Source organism: Amblyomma americanum, chromosome 7, assembly GCF_052857255.1.
Source record: "Amblyomma americanum isolate KBUSLIRL-KWMA chromosome 7, ASM5285725v1, whole genome shotgun sequence".
Lineage (NCBI taxonomy): Eukaryota > Metazoa > Arthropoda > Arachnida > Ixodida > Ixodidae > Amblyomma > Amblyomma americanum.
Window position 1 is genome coordinate 56,402,546 of NC_135503.1, and position 19,009 is coordinate 56,421,554.

The window sequence follows — 19,009 nt, forward strand, 5'->3', positions numbered from 1 at the left end:
CTCGGCGTAGTTGGCGTCGTCGCGGGTGTGTGCGGAGAAGCCGGATTGGTTGAGAGGGTCGTGACGTCACACGCGAAGCTGCGGAATGATAAGTGATTAAAATATTAGAAAACTAGTTGTTAGAAGGTCGCAGCATGGCTCAAACACCATTAGGACATGCAGTCCATGATAGAGGACAGGAAGATGGATTTCTTAGCAACACAAAGTAAACAAAGGAGGGGGAGCCTGAGGGTGCTTGCGAGAAATTCCGTAACGCCAAAACGCAGCGACCGATTGGCTAACGAAATTGATGTGGAGGCAGTGATAGAAGACATGAAGTTCTTTAACGTTGTTTCAGTACACAATTCGTGTGTACATTCCACTCATTTTCTGGCCCATGAAGAGAAAGAAGAAGAGGAATGGGCCAGTATCTTTGTTATCCGCAAGGAAGCCCTGCCAACGAGGATGACGTGGAAGCTCAACTTGTACGCTCGGAGGCGCCCAATGCAGACACGGCTCACTCTCAGTTCCAGCTCAGCGCAGGCTTCGGTACGTCGGAGTGCGGACCACCTCAAGCCACAGCGTCAAATGGCGCGCCGCGCAGAGGTCCGCCTGCCAGCCCGGATTCAATGGCCGAGGCGCACCGACACAGTGGGGAAGCTCGAACCAACGAAGGCGCAACTTCCCCTTCGGTATCAAGCGACAAAGATGCCAAAAATGCAACGGGAAGGACCACGACACTGCCGTGAGTGAACGACTGTTGCACGCGTATTCGTGTGGGCTCACCCGGAGTCCAGGGCAGTTCACATCAGGTGACATCTGCATGTAGGCAAACGCATGTACTAAATGATGCGCTGAGGACTACAAGACGTGAAATTCTTGGCTCCTATGAGTCAAGGAGGCTGCTTTCCACGTGGCGTCATTGACAATTGTGTGGTATAGCTTTCTGGATCCACAGAGAGGACAAGCTAGCAGGGGGTTCATTGAGTGACGGGGCGGATGAGTTTGCGGGGATTACACAGCCCCAACTGGAACAGGACAGGGTTAATTGCAAGGATATATGGGAGGGTTTCGCCCTGTAGTAGATGTAGGGAGATTGGTAGTGAGGAATCACAGCGTCACGAGCGATATATCAGCAGAAAACAGAAACGGCAAGGTATACTCCGGTTATCTGCCGCGGTGGCTCAGTGGTTAGGCGCTCGGCTACTGAGCCGGAGTTCCCGGAGTCGAACCCGATCACGGCGGCTGCGTTTCGATAGAGGCGAAACGCAAAGGTGCCTGTGTGCTATGCGATGTCAGTGCACGTTAAAGATCCCCAGGTGATCGAAATTATTTCGAAGCCCTCCACTGCGGCACCTCTTTCTTCCTTTCTTCTTTCGCTCCCTCCTCTATCGCTTCCATTGCGGCGCGGCTCAGGGGTCCACCGAGATGTGAGACAGATATTGCGCCATTTCCTTTCCTCAGAAACCAAATTTTTACACCTTGTGCAGCCGTGAAAGCCATCAGTTTTCACCTTTTGTTTTATACCTATAACAGAAAACAATTCTTTCGAACCCGACCGCGGCGGCTGCGTGTTTATGGAGGAAAAACGCTAAGGCGCCCGTGTGCTGTGCGATGTCAGTGCACGTTAAAGATCCCCAGGTGGTCGAAATTATTCCGGAGCCCTCCACTACGGCACCTCTTCCTTTCTTCTTTCACTCCCTCCTTTATCCCTTCCCTTAGGGCGCGGTTCAGGTGTCCAAAGATATATGAGACAGATACTACGCCATTTCCCCCTCCAAAAAAACCAACCAATAAATGTCCGGAATATGGATTATTTTTCTCCCTCTTAAGGGCGCATGTGCACTTTTCTCTTTAAGAACAAAGTGCCCCGTATAAACCAAAACATTAATTGATGAACCGTGAAAGCACGTGAATAGGGTCCGAATAAAAGTTGCCAGGGGTTCCAAAAATAAGCATAAAAGTAACACTCTTTTCCCTACCCTGTATACGAAACAGCCATCGATGGCTGCCTTTTCAGTCAGTTTTCAGCTCCGTGGTTTAGTTTATTTTCATCGTAACATGACAAAAACCTCAAACTGCACAATATACCCTTCAAAACGCGAGCTCTGCAAGAGGAGCAATGTATGAAAATGTACTATATTATTTATGGAACTAGCGCAAGAAATACAGAGGCATGTCATGCAGAATGTGATGGCTCGCGCGTGCTAGTAGCGACTGACTTCATAGGCCTTGCCTTGGCGCGTCATAGGTGCTTGAAGGGTGTGAGAGCTGTCATGTTTTTTTTTCTTTCTAACAATCGATAAAATGTGACTGCTCGGGCACTTTTTGCGAAACCTGCCATCTTAAATGTTTTTTTCATCTGTTTGTCGACCATGTAAGAAAATGTGCCATACTTAAACGGCTTCAACGCATTTCTCGTAACGATGAAATAGTTTACGTGAAATAGGTCACAAAGTACGCGGAAGAGTCGTAACAGTTCTGTTTATTTCTTCGTTTCGCATATCCTCAATCGCTGAAGCAACGCAGAGGGGAGCGGGTTATGAGAAGCAATGTACAACATAAAAGCGGCAAGTTATACATTACAAAAATTCGAAAGAATGGCTAGGGTGATATGTCAGAAAGCGAGAAAAAGAAATGTAAGTGAAATAAAAATACAAAGCCAAGCCACGAAGACGCAAATAATAATAAGAAAGCGGCAAAAGAAAAAAAGCAATAATAAGAACTCTGGTGGCATCCCAAAAAAACCGTGAACAATGCTTGTCTGAAGAGAGTTTGGTCTGATGTAGATGCGATATCAGCATGTGCACCGGCGTTGGCCTTATATATAGCATAAAGAAAGCGTTCTGGTCAGTCGTTCATTCGATTTTCTCATCGCTATCAGTCTATTGTAATGACTGCTCAGCGGTGCCCGCACTTCTAGGCTTTAGGTTTATTAGTGATTAACGTCCCAAAATGACTCAGGCTACGAGGGGCGCCGTAGTGAAGGGCTCCGGAAATTTCGTCCACCTGGGGTTCTTTAACGCGCACTGACATCGCACAGTACGCGGGCCTCTAGAATTTCGCTTCCACCCAAATTCGATCACATCGGCCGCGATCGAACCCCCGTCTTTCGGGTTAGCAGCCGAGCACCATCATCACTGAGCCAGCGCGGCGGTGTCTCGGCTTTAGCTCGTATTTGCTCGACTTTTAGTTTAATCAAGCCAACATCGCAGATGGGATCCTTGAGGTCGCCCCTTCATGCATGGAGGCCACCTGGGGCGAAAGTGGGCTAACGACGACAGAAAAGACTAATAAAGTTCATGCCTCCTCTGGGCTTCAGATATGTTATGCGGTATTCAGCATTGCTGCGCCAGGTTTTTTATTTACTTCCGAAATCGAATGACAGTTTTCAGCTGACACAGACCCACTCGACTGCAAAATGCTAGGGATGGTCTTTTGCCATTTCTTAGAATAAACCTCCGTGGTCTCCCAGTGGCTTTCCCGTTCGGATGCCGGGCCCGTCTGCTGCGCTGACCCCCGCGTGAGGTGGACGCGTTGCAATGAAGGCGAAGGCTTCAGTGTACAGTAAAAATACCCCAGGTAGTCTGAATTAAGGTGCAGGCGTCCACTACGCCATCGTTGGTAGTCCATGTGTAGCTCCAGAACCTTCAACTACCCGTTAATACCATTTTGTTAAATGCCTTTACATGCTGTGCCTTTTACATGCCTGCGGTCAAGGGCGAGAGCAAGGCGGAACACCAAAATTACGAAACGAGCAGATGCCGCGGCTAGCAGCATCTTTTCCTTCCATGGTGATTTATATTAATAAATAGTCACAAACAACAACAAATAGCAATGAATTACAACTGTTTAATTCTTGCCTATTTTAGGTATGCGCATTTACATACCAGAAGCGCCAGCAAGAAAATTAAAAAAAAAACAATCAAGATTGACACCCTGTGAAACTGCTCAGCTCTTTGGTGACCACTAGCTACGTAAACACATGAGCTCTTCTCTTGACGGTGCCAGGGATGCCACTCACACACTTGTACCCTGCGCGTGGAATCATCATCGTCTCTATGATCTCTCTAGCCAGCTGACTCTTGTGACTTGCGGTAATCTCACTTTGCTCAAACACAGGCATGCATGGCTTAGAGCTGGTCCGTCACCTACACTGAGTCCCGCATTGACGCCAATGCAGGCTAAATTTGCCCTGGTCAACTTTATTAATATTGTAATCATGTTCCTTTAATCTGCTTTTTAATCATGTATTTACATTCACTTTATTAATATTGTAATCATGTTTCTGTGACCTGCTGTTTACGCATCTATTTACATTGCAGGAAAGCATTCTTTGGAATTTTGCTTATAGTGTGCTTTGTTGTTCCATGTCTCTACGGCATTGCAGGGGGGCAAGTCAGTCTACTTCGAGGCAACAGAAAAGGGGTGCGGCGTCTGGACACTCTGGAGAGCCGCAGGCACCAGGGGGGGCTACAAGCATTCTTAAGAGCGCGCATCGGGCACCAGCAGCCAAAAGAAGCCACAGGGACACTGCCACCAAAAGCCGTGCGGCGGAAACGCAGCAGCAAGGAAGCATGCAAGGAAGCCACGGCATTACTGGAACCCGCGAACCTGGTGTGAGTTGAGCGCTCGCTTTGCCTTGCTATTTCCGATTGAATCATGGAAAATTTGGCGATCGTAAGTTACAATAATACCTCACCCGTGGCACACAAGAAACTGGACAAGATTTGAATTAGGTGGGTCCAGTTTTGTTCATCAGTTTAATTCGCTGAAGTTGATTTACGTAGATCTTAGATGCAAGGTTGCTAATAAATTGTGCCCTGGCTCGTACCCTCCTATATGTTACACGAGTAACTTCTCAGATGCCACACATATTGTGAGCTAAGAGCAACCACAATATTCTTATGAGTGATAGCTGACATGTTCTGCGTCATGTATTTTATCAAGATAAGCGTTTCTAATTTACCGAAGGCAGTTTCCACACCTCCACGGTCCTTTTGGTCTTTTAGTGGTCATCCTACTGCGAATCCTTACGGGCCATTGCGGATATGAATGATTTAGCCTTTCTTGAAGAGAACGAATGCCCGTTCTAGCATCAGGTCGAATGACGCACGCGTCAGGTCGGAGGCAAGACGTGCCTACCAAATTTGTTGCAATCAGTACAACTTTTTTCCCCGGCCTTTCCAAAGTTTAAAATTGCAGTCCCACTGGAAATATCCTTTAAGTAAGGAGGATTAACAATGTACATTTGTTTAAGAGTAAACTATTAACTGCAAAAGGGTTGTAGTTTTGCCGCATAGGAAGAGAAGGCCTGTTTCACCTCCTTAGCTTCCACACCACTGCCAGAAAAAGCTGTCACGGGGTGTACAGGCTGAACCGCTGGCCTGAGGCATACAACCATAAAATATAAACATTCTATTTGTTTGCTTCTAACAAATGTGCAGGTTGTTTAACCTAAGGCTGCAAGAAATATAAAAAAAACGTGTTTGAGTTAGCAACCTCTGCGGCATAGCATTGTCAGCGTTTGTATGGATTAAGAACAGGTAACATCACTTACCTAGCAGGCTGGTTAAATAATATTGAAGTGTTTATTTTGATCTATTGCTGTACCTCTCAATAACCGAGAAGCTTAAGAGGAATACGTAAAAACTTAACTATTCAGTGCATAGTCAACCTTTTTATTACGAAGTTTTTTACGAAGCACACCACCACTGGCAATGTTATGCCAATGAGAGGGCTCCTCTCACTCAAAAAGCCTGTCTTTAAAGCTTACAAGAGCTTTAGGTGAAACATTCCCTATATAACGTGCAATCGTAACATCGCTAACCTCCTCCCGCAATCATGCTGTACGCATAAGCCTACGCAACCTGCAGGTTGTTGGCTTCCTTTACAGCTGGGATGGTTTGTGCCGCAACTGGCTGAAGCTTGTATTTTGAACAATTTGCGGCAGTTCATTCCGAATTGTTTTAAGCCAGTCATGCGAAATGAACGCAGAAAACAGCTTTTAAGACGACCGGCCCTGCGTTTCATGTAAGCGGCTGGTGTGGCTCCGGAACATAGGTTAATTCGTTTTGCTTCTTTTTGCGCGCATCAGCGTTCTAAAAATCTCTAAAATGGGCTGAATTTTTTACACTACATTTTCTTTAAGAAATGGGTCCAAATTAGTGCATCTGATATCGTGAAAACACTGTAGAGTGATGACATGGAGGTATCAGGACCCGACTGAAATAGCACAATCAGCTATCGGGGTGGGTTAATTTTTTTATAGGCAGTCTAGGCATGTCCTTTAGAGGAATCTGAAATTTTAGGATTTTTTCTCTGACTGGATCATAATCGATAACTAACGGGTCTACGCACATATCTATGTCTCTCTTGGGTCATCATGGCACCCGGTGAAATTATGAAGCGCTCATGTCACTTTAAAAAGTGGAATGCGACTGCATTAAAAGCAACTATGCAGCTACATGTTTATTTTTCTATGTCAATTCTTTCACCACATACACAATGTTGTCACTGTCACATATTTATTTGCACAGACATAATCATGCGCTGAATGTGTTCGCCGAGAATCTGTTCCAATCTGCTTTCTCGCGATCCTTTCCCGGTTGCGAGCTCCCCCTCGCTTTTAAGTTTTGAATTCACGCGCCGTCGTCACGTGACCATGTGACGTCATCGCCCCATCGACCAATCAGCTGCATTTCTGACTAACGCAGGACGCGGAATCTCATGATGTTAAGTGCGCCCGTGGACAGGTTGCCACCTGCCATGGTAGGCCGGTTATGATGACGTCACAACCTCACGTGACCTTTTGACATTACTGGCCTCTAGACCAATCATCAACTTCTGTGACTAACGTAGGAACCGAAATCGCATTATGTGAAATGCAATGTTGTGGTGTTAATATCGCGTACCGTAGAAGGCCACTAACCGTGCTTTGAAAACACATATCAAGACAGCATGAGATTGCAGTGCCGGCCATTGCGAATGAAACATTCAGCGTGCAAGTGAGATTCGGTGCGCTAATTGCCTAAGCGTATTGCTTTTTTTTTCTTTTTTGGACACGTTGGGTACCAGTGGAAGCATAGGTGGCTCCTGGCGGGGATGCGTCGCGCTAGGACGGCGTCCGAGCCCCCGTTTTCCGGCGTTCGCGAGGCGCCGGCTGCGCTAGCTGCTTGCCAATGGCCTCGTTTGCTTAATAATAATGGTAATTGTTTTTTTGAGGAAAGGAAATGGCGCAGTATCTGTCTCATACATCGGCGGACACCTGAACCGCGCCAAGGGAAAAGATAAAGGAGGTAATGAAAGAAGAAATGAAGAAAGTTGCCGTAGTGGAGGGCTTAATAATAATAATAATAATAATAATAATAATAATAATAATAATTGGTTTTTGGGGAAAGGAAATGGCGCATTATCTGTCGCATATATCGTTGGACACCTGAACCGCGCCGTGAGGGAAGGGATAAAGGAGGGAGTGAAAGAAGAAAGGAAGAATAGGTGCCGTAGTGGAGGGCTCCGGAATAATTTCGACCACCTAGGGATCTTTAACGTGCACTGACATCGCACAGCACACGGGCGCCTTAGCGTTTTTCCTCCATAAAAACGCAGCCGCCGCGGTCGGGTTTGAACCCGGGAACTCCGGATCAGTAGCCGAGCGCCCTATAACCTCTGAGCCACCGCGGCGGGTCCTCGTTTGCTTCCTGAAAGCGCAATGGTCAGAGAAAAGAACGACATGTTAAGAGAAGAAAACCTTCATTAATCTGGAATCTCAAGCCACTCTAAGGAAAACCATTATGTCTGCGTCAGAGACTGCGATTGTTTGAGGTCTCGAAGTGACTTTGCGAATTAAGAAGGCATCCGAAGAAAGTGACATTACTGCAAACTTTGTTCGTGGTGTTGTTTGGTTTTAAAAGAAGGTGTGCGAGGATGCTTCATGATCTTACCACGCTTTTTCCGAGAGTTCTCGGCTTCAGGCGATCGTACAGATCCACCGCGGACAGAACAACATCGCCGGAAAGGCGTGCAAGGCACGTCAGGCTCTATAGCTCTGTATCGGGCTTGCAATGTTCTCGTTGAGCGGTCGCCTATAGATCAACGAAGGATAGTTGACGACCATCTCTGCAACTGTTTTTTTTGGTAAATCGTTGTGTATTACGTTGTTCTTTACGTAAGGCCTTCAGCATTCGGCCTGTTTTTCCAATGAGTGCACCAAGTCGCCCTCGACTCGAAGAATCAAATTACCTACGTATAAATAAATTCTAGTTTTGTTTCCAATTCAGTTCATCCAAAGTAAGGACGCCTCAAACAAGACGCTGGGCCACTAGCACACTTCAACTTCTGGTCCACAGTCAAACATTTTCGGCAGCAAATAATTTATCATTTGTTTAGTAAACACAGCAATACAATTAAAATCGCTGCCAAGAAAGCATGTTTAACAGATTACGCGCTCAACTCAAAGCACGCAGAATTTCATACATCACAGAACTCGGGCAGCAGCTGTTTGACATGCTTGTGCCGTGCTGCATCTAAGCGTCTTACAGTCCTAATGTCGAGAGATCTCAATATCGCGATGGATTCTGCGTCCTTGTATCTAGCAAGCGAAGACTGAAGACACCAACTCTCGGTCATCAGCAACAAGCGGGAGTTCCACTGGCCGTGAAGACCGATCCAAGGCCCGCGGTGGCCACCATCTTTCAACAGCGTCGGCTTCCGTACGCCAACCGACCGCGGCACAATCCGCAACAATCGCAGGAGGAACAGCCGTCTCGTCGAACTCTACGCCGCGTCAGGGCTTCGACGAGCGGCAGGTAGGCGCCAGCCGTGCACGTCTGAGTGCAGCTTGAGACAATTCTTACCGCATTTCGTCGCGTATAGGTAGATGTGCTTATTTTTTTAAAAATAGCCATGCCCTCCAAACAAGGTGGTCGACCAATGCGCGAATCATGGCTGCAGGGACGTGCCCACCCGGCTACAAACGCAGAAAAATTATACATGTCGATGCTAACGGCATTACCGCGTTATTTCCGCCGCTATGGGTGCCTTTGAGCCTCCACAAACCACGAAGTTTGCTACCACCGTTATTGCGGAGATGTTTCGCGCGTTACTTTTTCAAGAGAGCGACGAAAAAAAAAATTCAAATTCCGTAATCGATCATTACTGGACTACCTGGATATATATATATATATATATATATATATATATATATATATATATATATATATATATATATATATATATATATATATATATATATATATATATATATATATATATATAAACTGCGCAAAAGACGAGGGCATAGGCAACGATGACCATACAAAACACCACGGGCGCACAAAGCACGCGTTCATCCTTGCATATGTCCTCGTTTTTTGTGCAGTTTTAACATTTCTGGAACTATGAACCAACTTGCCTGCAAGAACGTCCTACTAGCGCAAATCAGATTTTGCAGCGCATAGGAAGAGTGCTTCATCACTATCGTCATGTTTTCGCATAAGCTCAATGCACTCTCTGGTTTTCTCACATTTACAAGCAACGTACGAATAATTACAAAGCCCGGATGTGGAGAAGGTAGCGTGGGTTTGAAGTTAAGATATTCTTTCACCTGATGTAAGCAATGCAAATGCAGAGAATGGTATTTTTCGCAGTTTTAACCTTTCTGACTTGCGAAATGGTTCATTTCTCCGCACCTGCAGGTTTCAGTGGTCATAGAAAGCCGCTGCTTTGTAGCAAATAATAAAATGTCCCAATATAATTTTGGATGTTCCGCGCCTTGAGGCCTACAGTGGCCGCCACGCAACCTAAAAAAAAAACGGCCGTGGCTTAGCTTGGTTAAGCCTGGTGATTGCGAAGCAATAGTGTCCGTAGCTCGCTGATGCTTCCTCTTTGCATTCTGCCGAGCTGCCTTATTCGTAGGCACCATTGTAACATCTGGCTGTATGACTGCCTTGGCGAAAGGAGTGGAGCTGTTTTATACAGCTGGTGTGACGTCACTCTGACCGTAGCGCCCCTGGTGAGAGGGGCGGGAGTTAGGCCGCCGTTGGTGGCTACCGCCTCGCCTCGCGACGGCGTGAGATGGGGCCCCGTTTTTACACAGCTGGTGTGACGTCACACCGACCGTAGCGCCCCTGGTGAGAGGAGCGGGAGTTAGGCCGCCGTTGGTGGCTACCGCCTCGCCTCGCGACGGCGTGAGATGGGGCCCCGTTTTTACACAGCTGGTGTGACGTCACTCTAGGTCACGTGGTGTGACGTCACGCAGCGAGGTCACGCTAAAGGTCAATGGTGCCTACCACCGCCTCGCCACGGAACGGGCTGAAGTGCGACCTAAAGTAGTATTGCTTCGCAATAAAACGATTGTCCAAATTTTGCGAAGCTGAACAACCCTTTTCCCGTTCCAGGCTATTCGAGCGCGGCGTCGTGCGGCTCGGCTCCGGTCTGCGCTGCGGCGCAAGTGGTGCTGTTCGTGTTCCGCCTTCTGCGTGACGCTGGCGCTCGCAGCCGCCATCGCCTCTGTGGCGTTCAAGAGCGCCGAGCAGAGGGCGCACCTGTTGCAGGTGCTGGACCTGCCGCCCTTGACCGCAAACGCGTCTGGGCCGCCGCTGCAGTCACTTGAAAACAAGACCATCTTCGACGATCCTTCCGATGATCTAAGAGGCATTGCCCGGCTTCGACACCGTTTGAGCGGCTGAAAGCCGCCTTACATGTCTGCATTTCTCAGACGAAGCAGTGCTGAATGGTCCAGCCTTATATGCTATACGTAGCCTTTCACAATGAAAATGGACGGCATAAACGCATGTAGCGATCGTTGTGAGCCAAGATGTGATTTGTATACGCATAGTGAATATTACTTTACTCGTGTTGTGTAAGTCTCTCTCCCGTGCTGTAACTTCCTTTCCGTTAGGATAGCCTCCTTTCTTAAGGAAAGAAGATTACAGTGAGAGTCTTCACTGTGATAGATCGCGGCCTTTCAGAACGTGTTAACTGGACGTCTTTGCTTCAGATCTGGTGCTCCTATATACTACCTGCCTGGAATCTTCGCTTTTGACGAGACTAAGCAGCCCGATGCAGTGATTACGTATATAGGTGTATAGCATCTGCCTCTCCTGCAAGAGGGCCGCTGTTCGAATCCCGACCTCGCCGCAGTTCACCTCAAAGCCAGATCCGACTATTGGTTTAATCGAATAGCCGTGCCTGGGGTGTGGTCTGGTCCCCGGTGACCAGTGCCGAGAACGTTGAGTTTGTCGAAAACCTTGTGCTTGTTCGGCGAAGCAAGTTTATCATTAGTCCTCAGGATGTGTGAAAAATAAACGACAGAGCACACGCTGCTGTGTGGCGCTTCAAAACGACCAGAGTGAAAGCGGAGCGGTAGACCATCGACGAGCACTTCGGAGAGAATTTAAAATCCATGAGACCCAGGAGTAGAATTTTCGCAAGTAGCAGATAAGCAACAACCAGCGATTTTCATGCTGAATGAGCAGAAAAACAAACTGGAACATTCGCCATTCACTAGTTATATCTAGGGCTAATACATTTTTAACTCCCATCCAGTTCACAAAAATTAGCAGCTATGGAAAGAAAAAATGGTAGGTGTAACGTTAAGAGACCGGAAGCGGTCGGTGAGGGAAAAAAACGCGGGTTAATGACATCCTAGTCGAAATCAAGAGGAAGAAATGGGCTTGGGCAGGGCATGTAATGCGAAGGCAAGATAACCGCTGATCATTAAGAGCAGCGGAGTGGATTCCAAGAGGAGGCAAGCGTAGCAGGTGCCATGCATATGGCAGGTTCTCTCAGATCATTAATGCAAGTTTACCAATATCCCTCAAGAAGAAAGTAAACAACAGCTGCATCTTACCCGTACTCACCGATAACATAGATAGGTATTATATGTCAGAGTGGTGCCGAAGTGCAAGTTCACCGCAGAATAAAGTCAGTAACATAGACGCACAATTGTGATGTCACTGCAAGTATATTAGCAGATATCTTTAATCACTCTAGGATATTAGTGAAATATACCGCTGCTGGCCAAAAAAAGTATCTTCGCATATTCAGAAGAACGCCTGTTCAGTCACATTCGGTGGCGTGAGCACCAGCACTGGCTGTGCACAACAGTTCGTGCTTATTACAGAAAAGTAGTAGATGGTGCTTCGCTGAACCCTACAGTCACTAGGCCTCCGGCTGCCTTACAAGTCCCAACTCACGAATGACGAGCCGAAAGTTGTCTACCTTGGTTGCTGAGATGACTCACTGTTTTCTAATGAGACTGGCGCGAAAAACTAACACACACCGGAAAGAAAATACTCATATCTCGTCGTTAACATCGAGAATAGCGACATCCCTCTCTCTTGACTCCTCTTCGGACATGAAGACGAAGATGCGGGCGGTCCGGTTTTCGCTCCCAAATCTTGCCGCCAGAGGCGTCTTAGGCGACGTCTTGGGGGTGCTGCCATCAGTGGAGTCCTTGTTCGAAAGAAAGAGTTCGGCTACCACCACTGCCAAGACGAGGAGGGCCATGAGCAGTAGTGCCATGGTGACTCCGCCCATGGCTTTGTAGCGCACCTCGGTGTCGGTGTCCCCAGGAACGGGTCGTTGATCGGGTGCTGCTGCACCATGCTCCCCTTGTGGCCTGGGTAAATCTTCGATCTTCTGAAATATGTCACCTAATGGGATGAGTTGTTCTGGTACAGCTGCTATGTCTTCACCGCCTGCCTGTTCTTTCTGCGTCGCTGACTTTACAGTATCGACAGCAGTGACAGCTGGGTAATCTTCCCTCCCCTTTGCATCGATTTGAGGCTCCTTGCGTGACTTCTCTGCATTCTGCGCAGGCACCCTCTTTTTATGCTCGTGCGCCGTAGACATAGCACTTCCGGTTTCCGGGCGTTTGTCTGTATTAGTTGCACACGTGGTCAGCTTTGGACGTCTCTTTGACTCCCGTGTTACAGCACTCCCTTTGACAGCGTGGCGCTTTCGCGGAGAGAATTCCAGATTTTCTTCCAGATATATGGGCGAATCCACCACAATATCCAAGATTAATTCCCGGTTATCTTCGCCAGGAGCGCACGCGTATTTTTGCGGCGTTCTCTCAGCAAGAGGTGCTTCCATGTTTAACTCACGGTTATTTTCTGCTGGGGCGTATGCATATTTTTGCGACATTCTGCCTGCAAGAGGTTCTTCCGCGTTTAACTCCCGGTTATTTTCAGCTAGGAGGCATGCACATCTTTGCGGCACACTGTCAGCTGGGGGTTCTTCCGAGTCTTTGAGCGTTATGACCACTTTTGAGTCCTGACGGCGGTTGTGAACGCAGGGGCTATCATTTTCTCGACCAGGATCACTTGTCTTAGATAAGCGACAGGTGCAGCCGCACGCATTGTCTAAGGATGTGCAACCGGTCGCCTTGTTTGCGTTACAAGTTGAGGCGTCAACTAGAGGCTGAAGATTTATCGGAGGGGCCACTTTAGTGTCTTTTCCTTCTTTACCCCCTGCAAGAGCGTCTGCTATCGTTTTCAGCCCCTCAGCCATAAATCTCAGCCCTTGCGAAGTGCTTGCCTTAAATTTTCCTTGCGCTGGGGCTGGACCGCCGGTATCGGGAGCCGGCAGCTCATCGTCGCGTTGCGTGGTGTCTTCAGTGTCTTCGCTGCCAGTGACGGCGTCTTCCAGGTCTCTACTTTCATCTGCTGACGATATTTCACTTGCGCTTAACCGACTGTTTTTATTTGCACTTGACGGGCTGGTCACTGGTATTGCGTTATTCTTGGGTGCTTTTGGAGCTTTTTTCAGCTTCATTTGCTTATTCTTTTTCATGGCGCTCCTGAAACCTGGATATGTGAATTTCTTCACTGATGACGGCACCTGCCACAGACCCCGGCTGCAGTCGCTGAAGGCTTTCTCGTTACGGATCTCCTGCCGCCAAACTCACAGCTTGTGGATACACGGCGTAGGAGGACACGGCTTACCCGCAGTATGTCCGCGACAGCCCTCGGAGCTGGAGTCTGCGTTTACTTCGCAAGTGCAGAGGTGTTGCTTCACGGTGTTGCCCGCGATCCGATGAATTTTCTCATCCGCTCTCAAGGTAAATGAACAACAGCTCTTCTTCTTCTTCTTCTTCTTCTTCTTCTTCTTCTTCTTCTTCTTCTTCTTCTTCTTCTTCTTCTTCTTCTTCTTCTTCTTATTCTTCTTCTTCTTCTTCTTCTTCTTCTTCTTCTTCTTCTTCTTCTTCTTCTTTTTCTTTTTCTTTTTCTTTTTCTTTTTCTTTTTCTTCTTCTTCTTCTTCTTCTTCTTCTTCTTCTTCTTCTTCTTCTTCTTCTTGTCGTCTTGCTTGGTTCTTCTTGCACATTATCAACAATTTAATCGTAAAACTAGACTGCGTCACGCAGGGCCTACCAGAAGGAAGGGAAAGCGGCAGAATTCTGGAGGCCGGCACCTGTTTTCTTTTTTTTTCCCTGTCTTTCTATTTTGCTGTCCTTTTTTACTGCGAGATTTGGCATGTTTTGTAGCCCTGTCTGCCAAAACGCCGGAGGAGTGCAATGAAGAGGGCGGTGGTTATGGTACTTTGCATTTAGCAGGCCGATCTTCCAGTGTGGGTATGTGCCATCTTTTGATAGGCTAACAACAACAACAACAACATTTAGCAGGCCGACCAACTTGACGCACCACAAGTGTGACCATCTCCTGAGAAGTCTCGCGAGACCGCAGCAGCAACCTCGCCTCGTAGGATAGACGTACGCCGCAGGTTTTAATGCCAGTACCGGCTTGGACTCACGGTGCTCTGTTGGGTACACGCATACTCGCTTATTCGGAAACGCGCTCAATCTAACAGATGCATCTGCGCACGAAGTGGTGTTGTACCTCTTGGGCATTCCTGCAGCTTTTCATGCGCTCTGAAACAGCAGTGTTCAAAGAAGTAGAAGTGGTGCCGAAAATCTTGCGAAGGCGGAGAGAGCCTGTCTGTGCATCGCACGATGAAGGCAGACGGCCTTTTGTACAGGGAATTGGAAGTTGCAGCCAAGCAGGCACTATTGTAGGTGGTATAACCTTTATGAAAAGTTTCAAGCGTAAGGGGTTTTTGCTTCTAATCGTCTGTAGTGGGGTTGTAGTACTCAGGATGCATTACGAGCTATACGGCGTGGCTTAGAAGCCAACCCACGGGCTCTGAAATTCTGACAAAATGTTTACGTTCAATAAGTGTTAAGCAAGCACACTAGAATGAAGTAAATATTTTACGCCTTCACCTCACTCTCCCCACTAGACTTTACATGCAGGTTTCCAGCTTCTCTGAAGCGAATGAAAAATGACATTCATTTCGCGGCACAGCGGCAGATTTGCAAAGCAATGAGACGACCAGAACCTCGCATCCAGAGCTTAAATGCGTGAGTAGCGGCCAGCACTGCACACCCAATACTGTCCGGAGGTGAGAAGAACTGCAGACCTTGCTTTGCACGACGGACGAAGGGAATGCAGGAAAGGGACTTGAAGATGACCATCAGACCTTTTATTTTAAAAGCTGTTTGCTTCGGACATACGCCACGCGTTTTTTCAATGACGCATAACTTTTCAGCTGCAAGCGTAATACCCAACTCGGTTCCATTGTGATTTTCCGGGTCAGTTTAGAAGAATGATGAGCACTTTGCGAACTTTTTTGCCCTGAAATATAGAGCGAAAAAATTCACAGGTCGGCTTCTTTTTATGTAGTTCTCTTATCAGCGCTTAAGCTTTTGTTTCTAGCTCGTCCGGCCAACGCGATCGAAATAAACTATTTCCCTCTTGGTTTAGTCGCGCATAAAAATTTAGTTCTCATGGGTATAATTGCGCAAATCGGCTAAGTGGGTAAGGTCGATTGTTGCAGTAGGGATATCCAGAGATTGTATCGGCGCTCTGCGGCCCTGCATAATCCCCAGTAGTTTTTCGTTCGCGCTCCAGGGGGGAAATTTAAGCCATTGCGATAAATCAGTCATCAGCTTTGCGGCTGTGCCACTAAGGCCATTGCGAGAAGAGTTTCTACTTTACATATCCATCAGTGACACTAAGCGTGAGATAACGTATATTTTTTTCTTTGCGGCCCCGTTTGGACCGCACATTAAAAAAAAGCGCGAAGCAATGTGACATGTGCATTGTACGTATTCTTCTATCCGTACAACGATCTAAAGAGAGGTGAGCAAACAGCACAAGCAGCTTGCATGCCCTCTCTTTTTCGAAAATTAGTATTCATTAGTTACTTCTGTTAGGCTTAGCTCATCTGCATACATATTTAAATATACCAACCGCGGCTCCTTAGTGGCTACAGTGTTAGTTTTGTTAGCCCAATGAGTGTGGGTAACTGCCAGGCCGTGGTGGCCGCATTTTAATGGAGGCAAATTTCAAATACATCCTTGTTATGTGTGATGTCAGTGCACGTTAGAGAACCTCGATGTGGTTTAAGTTATTAGGGAGCCGTCTACCACGGTGTCTCTCATAGCCCGTATGCTGCTTTGGCAGTAAATCCTCCATACCATGCTGTCGAGAGGTATTTCCGGCAACCATCACCAAATATGTTTTCTTATGAAATGCACTGCACAGTAAGTGATACTGCGTAGACAACTGAGAACTGAAGAATAGGGAGTTGTGAGTTGTGAATTGTAGCGTTTAACGTCCTGATGCAACACGTGGGCTGTGCGGGACGCTGCAGTGGAGGATTTAGTTTTAATCTAGACTACCTGGGGTTGTTAACGCTAGCCGAACATCGCACAGTACACGGAAGGCTTTTGCGCTTCACCTTATCAACGCAACCAGCGCCACCTAACCGATTAGGCGGAGTTGGATGCAACTGCCCGACGCCTTAGCCACTGAGCCAGCGTGTGGGGTGAGAACTGAATAAAGCCTTTTTAGAGAGACCAGCCGGAGAACACAGCAATAAAGTTGAAACCGAGATATATATTTTTGGTGAAATTCAATGGAAGCGTATTTATTTATACGAGAGTATTATATCGCTGATCAGGCAGAAATCCGGCGTTGATTGACCGTCCACGAGAAACGGACAGAAGCCCTCACGCGACCTAATGACGTCATCGGCAGTGCCTACATCATCAAGAAACGTTATCAGAAACTGAAATAAAATTTATGCCAATCCGCGTCTCGAACCCAGGCCAGCGGAAACAGATCACCTCCGCTGGCCACTTCATTAAAGCACTACACCATCACCGTAGCACAACACCCCGCGCGCTAAATTGTCAGTCTCTTGCGCTGAGTTTTGGTATCGTCGTGTTCATCAACTTCCCTTCGAGCGGCGCGAACAGATCAGTTCGTTGCGTTCCGTTGCGTCACGTTGATTCGGCGCTACGTAGCTCTCCGGAGCGGCGCGACGGCTTGCTTTAGCCACCCACAAAGTTCAGCGCGTGGCGTTCCCTTGCACATGCCTCTCGAACGCCCCCCGTTCAGATCGTTTGATCCTGGGGGACGTGACAACACTCCAGGGGCCAGGCAAGGCAGAATATCGCTGCCAGCCGGGCTGCCAGCGTCATGGACATGTTCGGCATGAACGCTTGAGTGTGGTGGGGTCGTGCGGGGACCCAGGAGGCCTGGTAGGTATATAATAATTGGTTCTTTTGGGAAAAGAAATGGCGCAGTATCTGTCTCATATGTCGTTGGACACCTGAACCACGCCGTAAGAGAAGGGATAAAGGAGGAAGTGAAAGAAGGAAGAGAGAAAGAGGTGCCGTAGTGGAGGGCTCCGGAATAATTTCGACCACCTGGGGATCTTTAACGTGCACTGACATCGCACAGCACACGGGCGCCTTAGCGTTTTTCCTCCATAAAAACGCAGCCGCCGCGGTCGGGTTGGAACCCGGGAACTCCGGATCAATGGTGGAACGCCCTAACCACTGAGCGACCGCGGCGGGTCGCCTGGGAGGTCCCGAACTCCATTGCTATAGTAAAGTTTTGGAGCGAAGGCTCTACTCCTACCGTACAAAGCTGAAGGTCATATGGCATTGAAATTTGACCTTAAACAAGGAGGATCAAAGACCAGGCTCTGACGACTTGCCACGTGACTCGCCACAGCTGCGCGCGTTGAGCCAACGGCACTCGATCGACTCGCAACTATTGAATCACTCTCGCTACTACCGGAAATCACGTGACGCGCCGTTCGCTATATAACAGCTTGTGGCGCGTGCTCATCTTCACACAAAGTCATGGATTAGCGACGTGCCGGAACCAGTGCTTCCATGATGTAGCGTCGCCGTAAAGCGGAATCTGATGATCTTCATGACATGGAAAGGCGTCAGATCGGATTACGATGCTTAAAAGAGGTTTCGCTCGTCTTACTGGGTTCAGATAATTTTTTTCGACTCGACTGGACTCCCTAAGCACGCATGTCCTCGGAAATGGGCGCGTTAGAGCATTTGCCCGATGCCAAAAAATTAGACACCCAGTACTCTTCTCCTGGCGTCAGATCCAAACAAACACTTTCCCTCATCTCCACAAACTTCACCTCGTAAATGGCACATGTAAATGGTGCCAGACCCGCCCAACACTCTTCCACATTTCGTGGGGATGCGGGGTGAAATCGAACCACTTACAGACGCAGCACACGTCATTTGAGCGGTGGGAGGCGATGCTGACCAGCGAACAGGTCCGTCTGACAGCTCAAGCCTGTGGAGCCCTGGAATGACGACCCCACCCACAAACCTCAAGAAAGATTCCTCTGATTTTATAAAAGTTTACCTACTACTACAAGCCGGGCTCCAGATGGCAAGCTGCTCAAAACGGACGAAGACCGAGCGGATTAAGTGACGTTTCTTCTGCACCTATGTTTTAGTGCGAAAGCACTATTAGTCTTCTACCCCGCAAAATCCCACTGGCTCCCTGGGTTAGTAGACACGCTTTGAGCTGCATGGCGCTAGTGAGAGAGAGAAATGAGCGCTGCATGCGTTGTCGCTAACAACGTTGTAGTCGTTCATTGGTTTCATTGGCGTTGACAACGCTGACCGTTAATTATGACGGAATGAAAGGCGCATCACTGGCTCCCTGGGTCAGTGGACACCACAAACGCGTTTTGAGGTAC

At 47.9% G+C, this 19,009-nt stretch overlaps 1 protein-coding gene across 1 annotated transcript in view; it reads left to right on the forward strand.

Moving 5' to 3' along the window:
* The first annotated feature begins 395 nt into the window (after positions 1–395).
* Positions 396–19,009, forward strand: part of LOC144097702 (putative glutamate receptor) — a 58,654-nt gene continuing 40,040 nt past the window's right edge. Inside the window, exons 1-2 of the mRNA XM_077630347.1 lie at positions 396–724; positions 4,370–4,598. Of these exons, the coding sequence (XP_077486473.1) occupies positions 399–724; positions 4,370–4,598 (555 nt within the window). The 5' untranslated portion in view covers positions 396–398. The remainder of the gene's footprint in view (positions 725–4,369; positions 4,599–19,009) is intronic.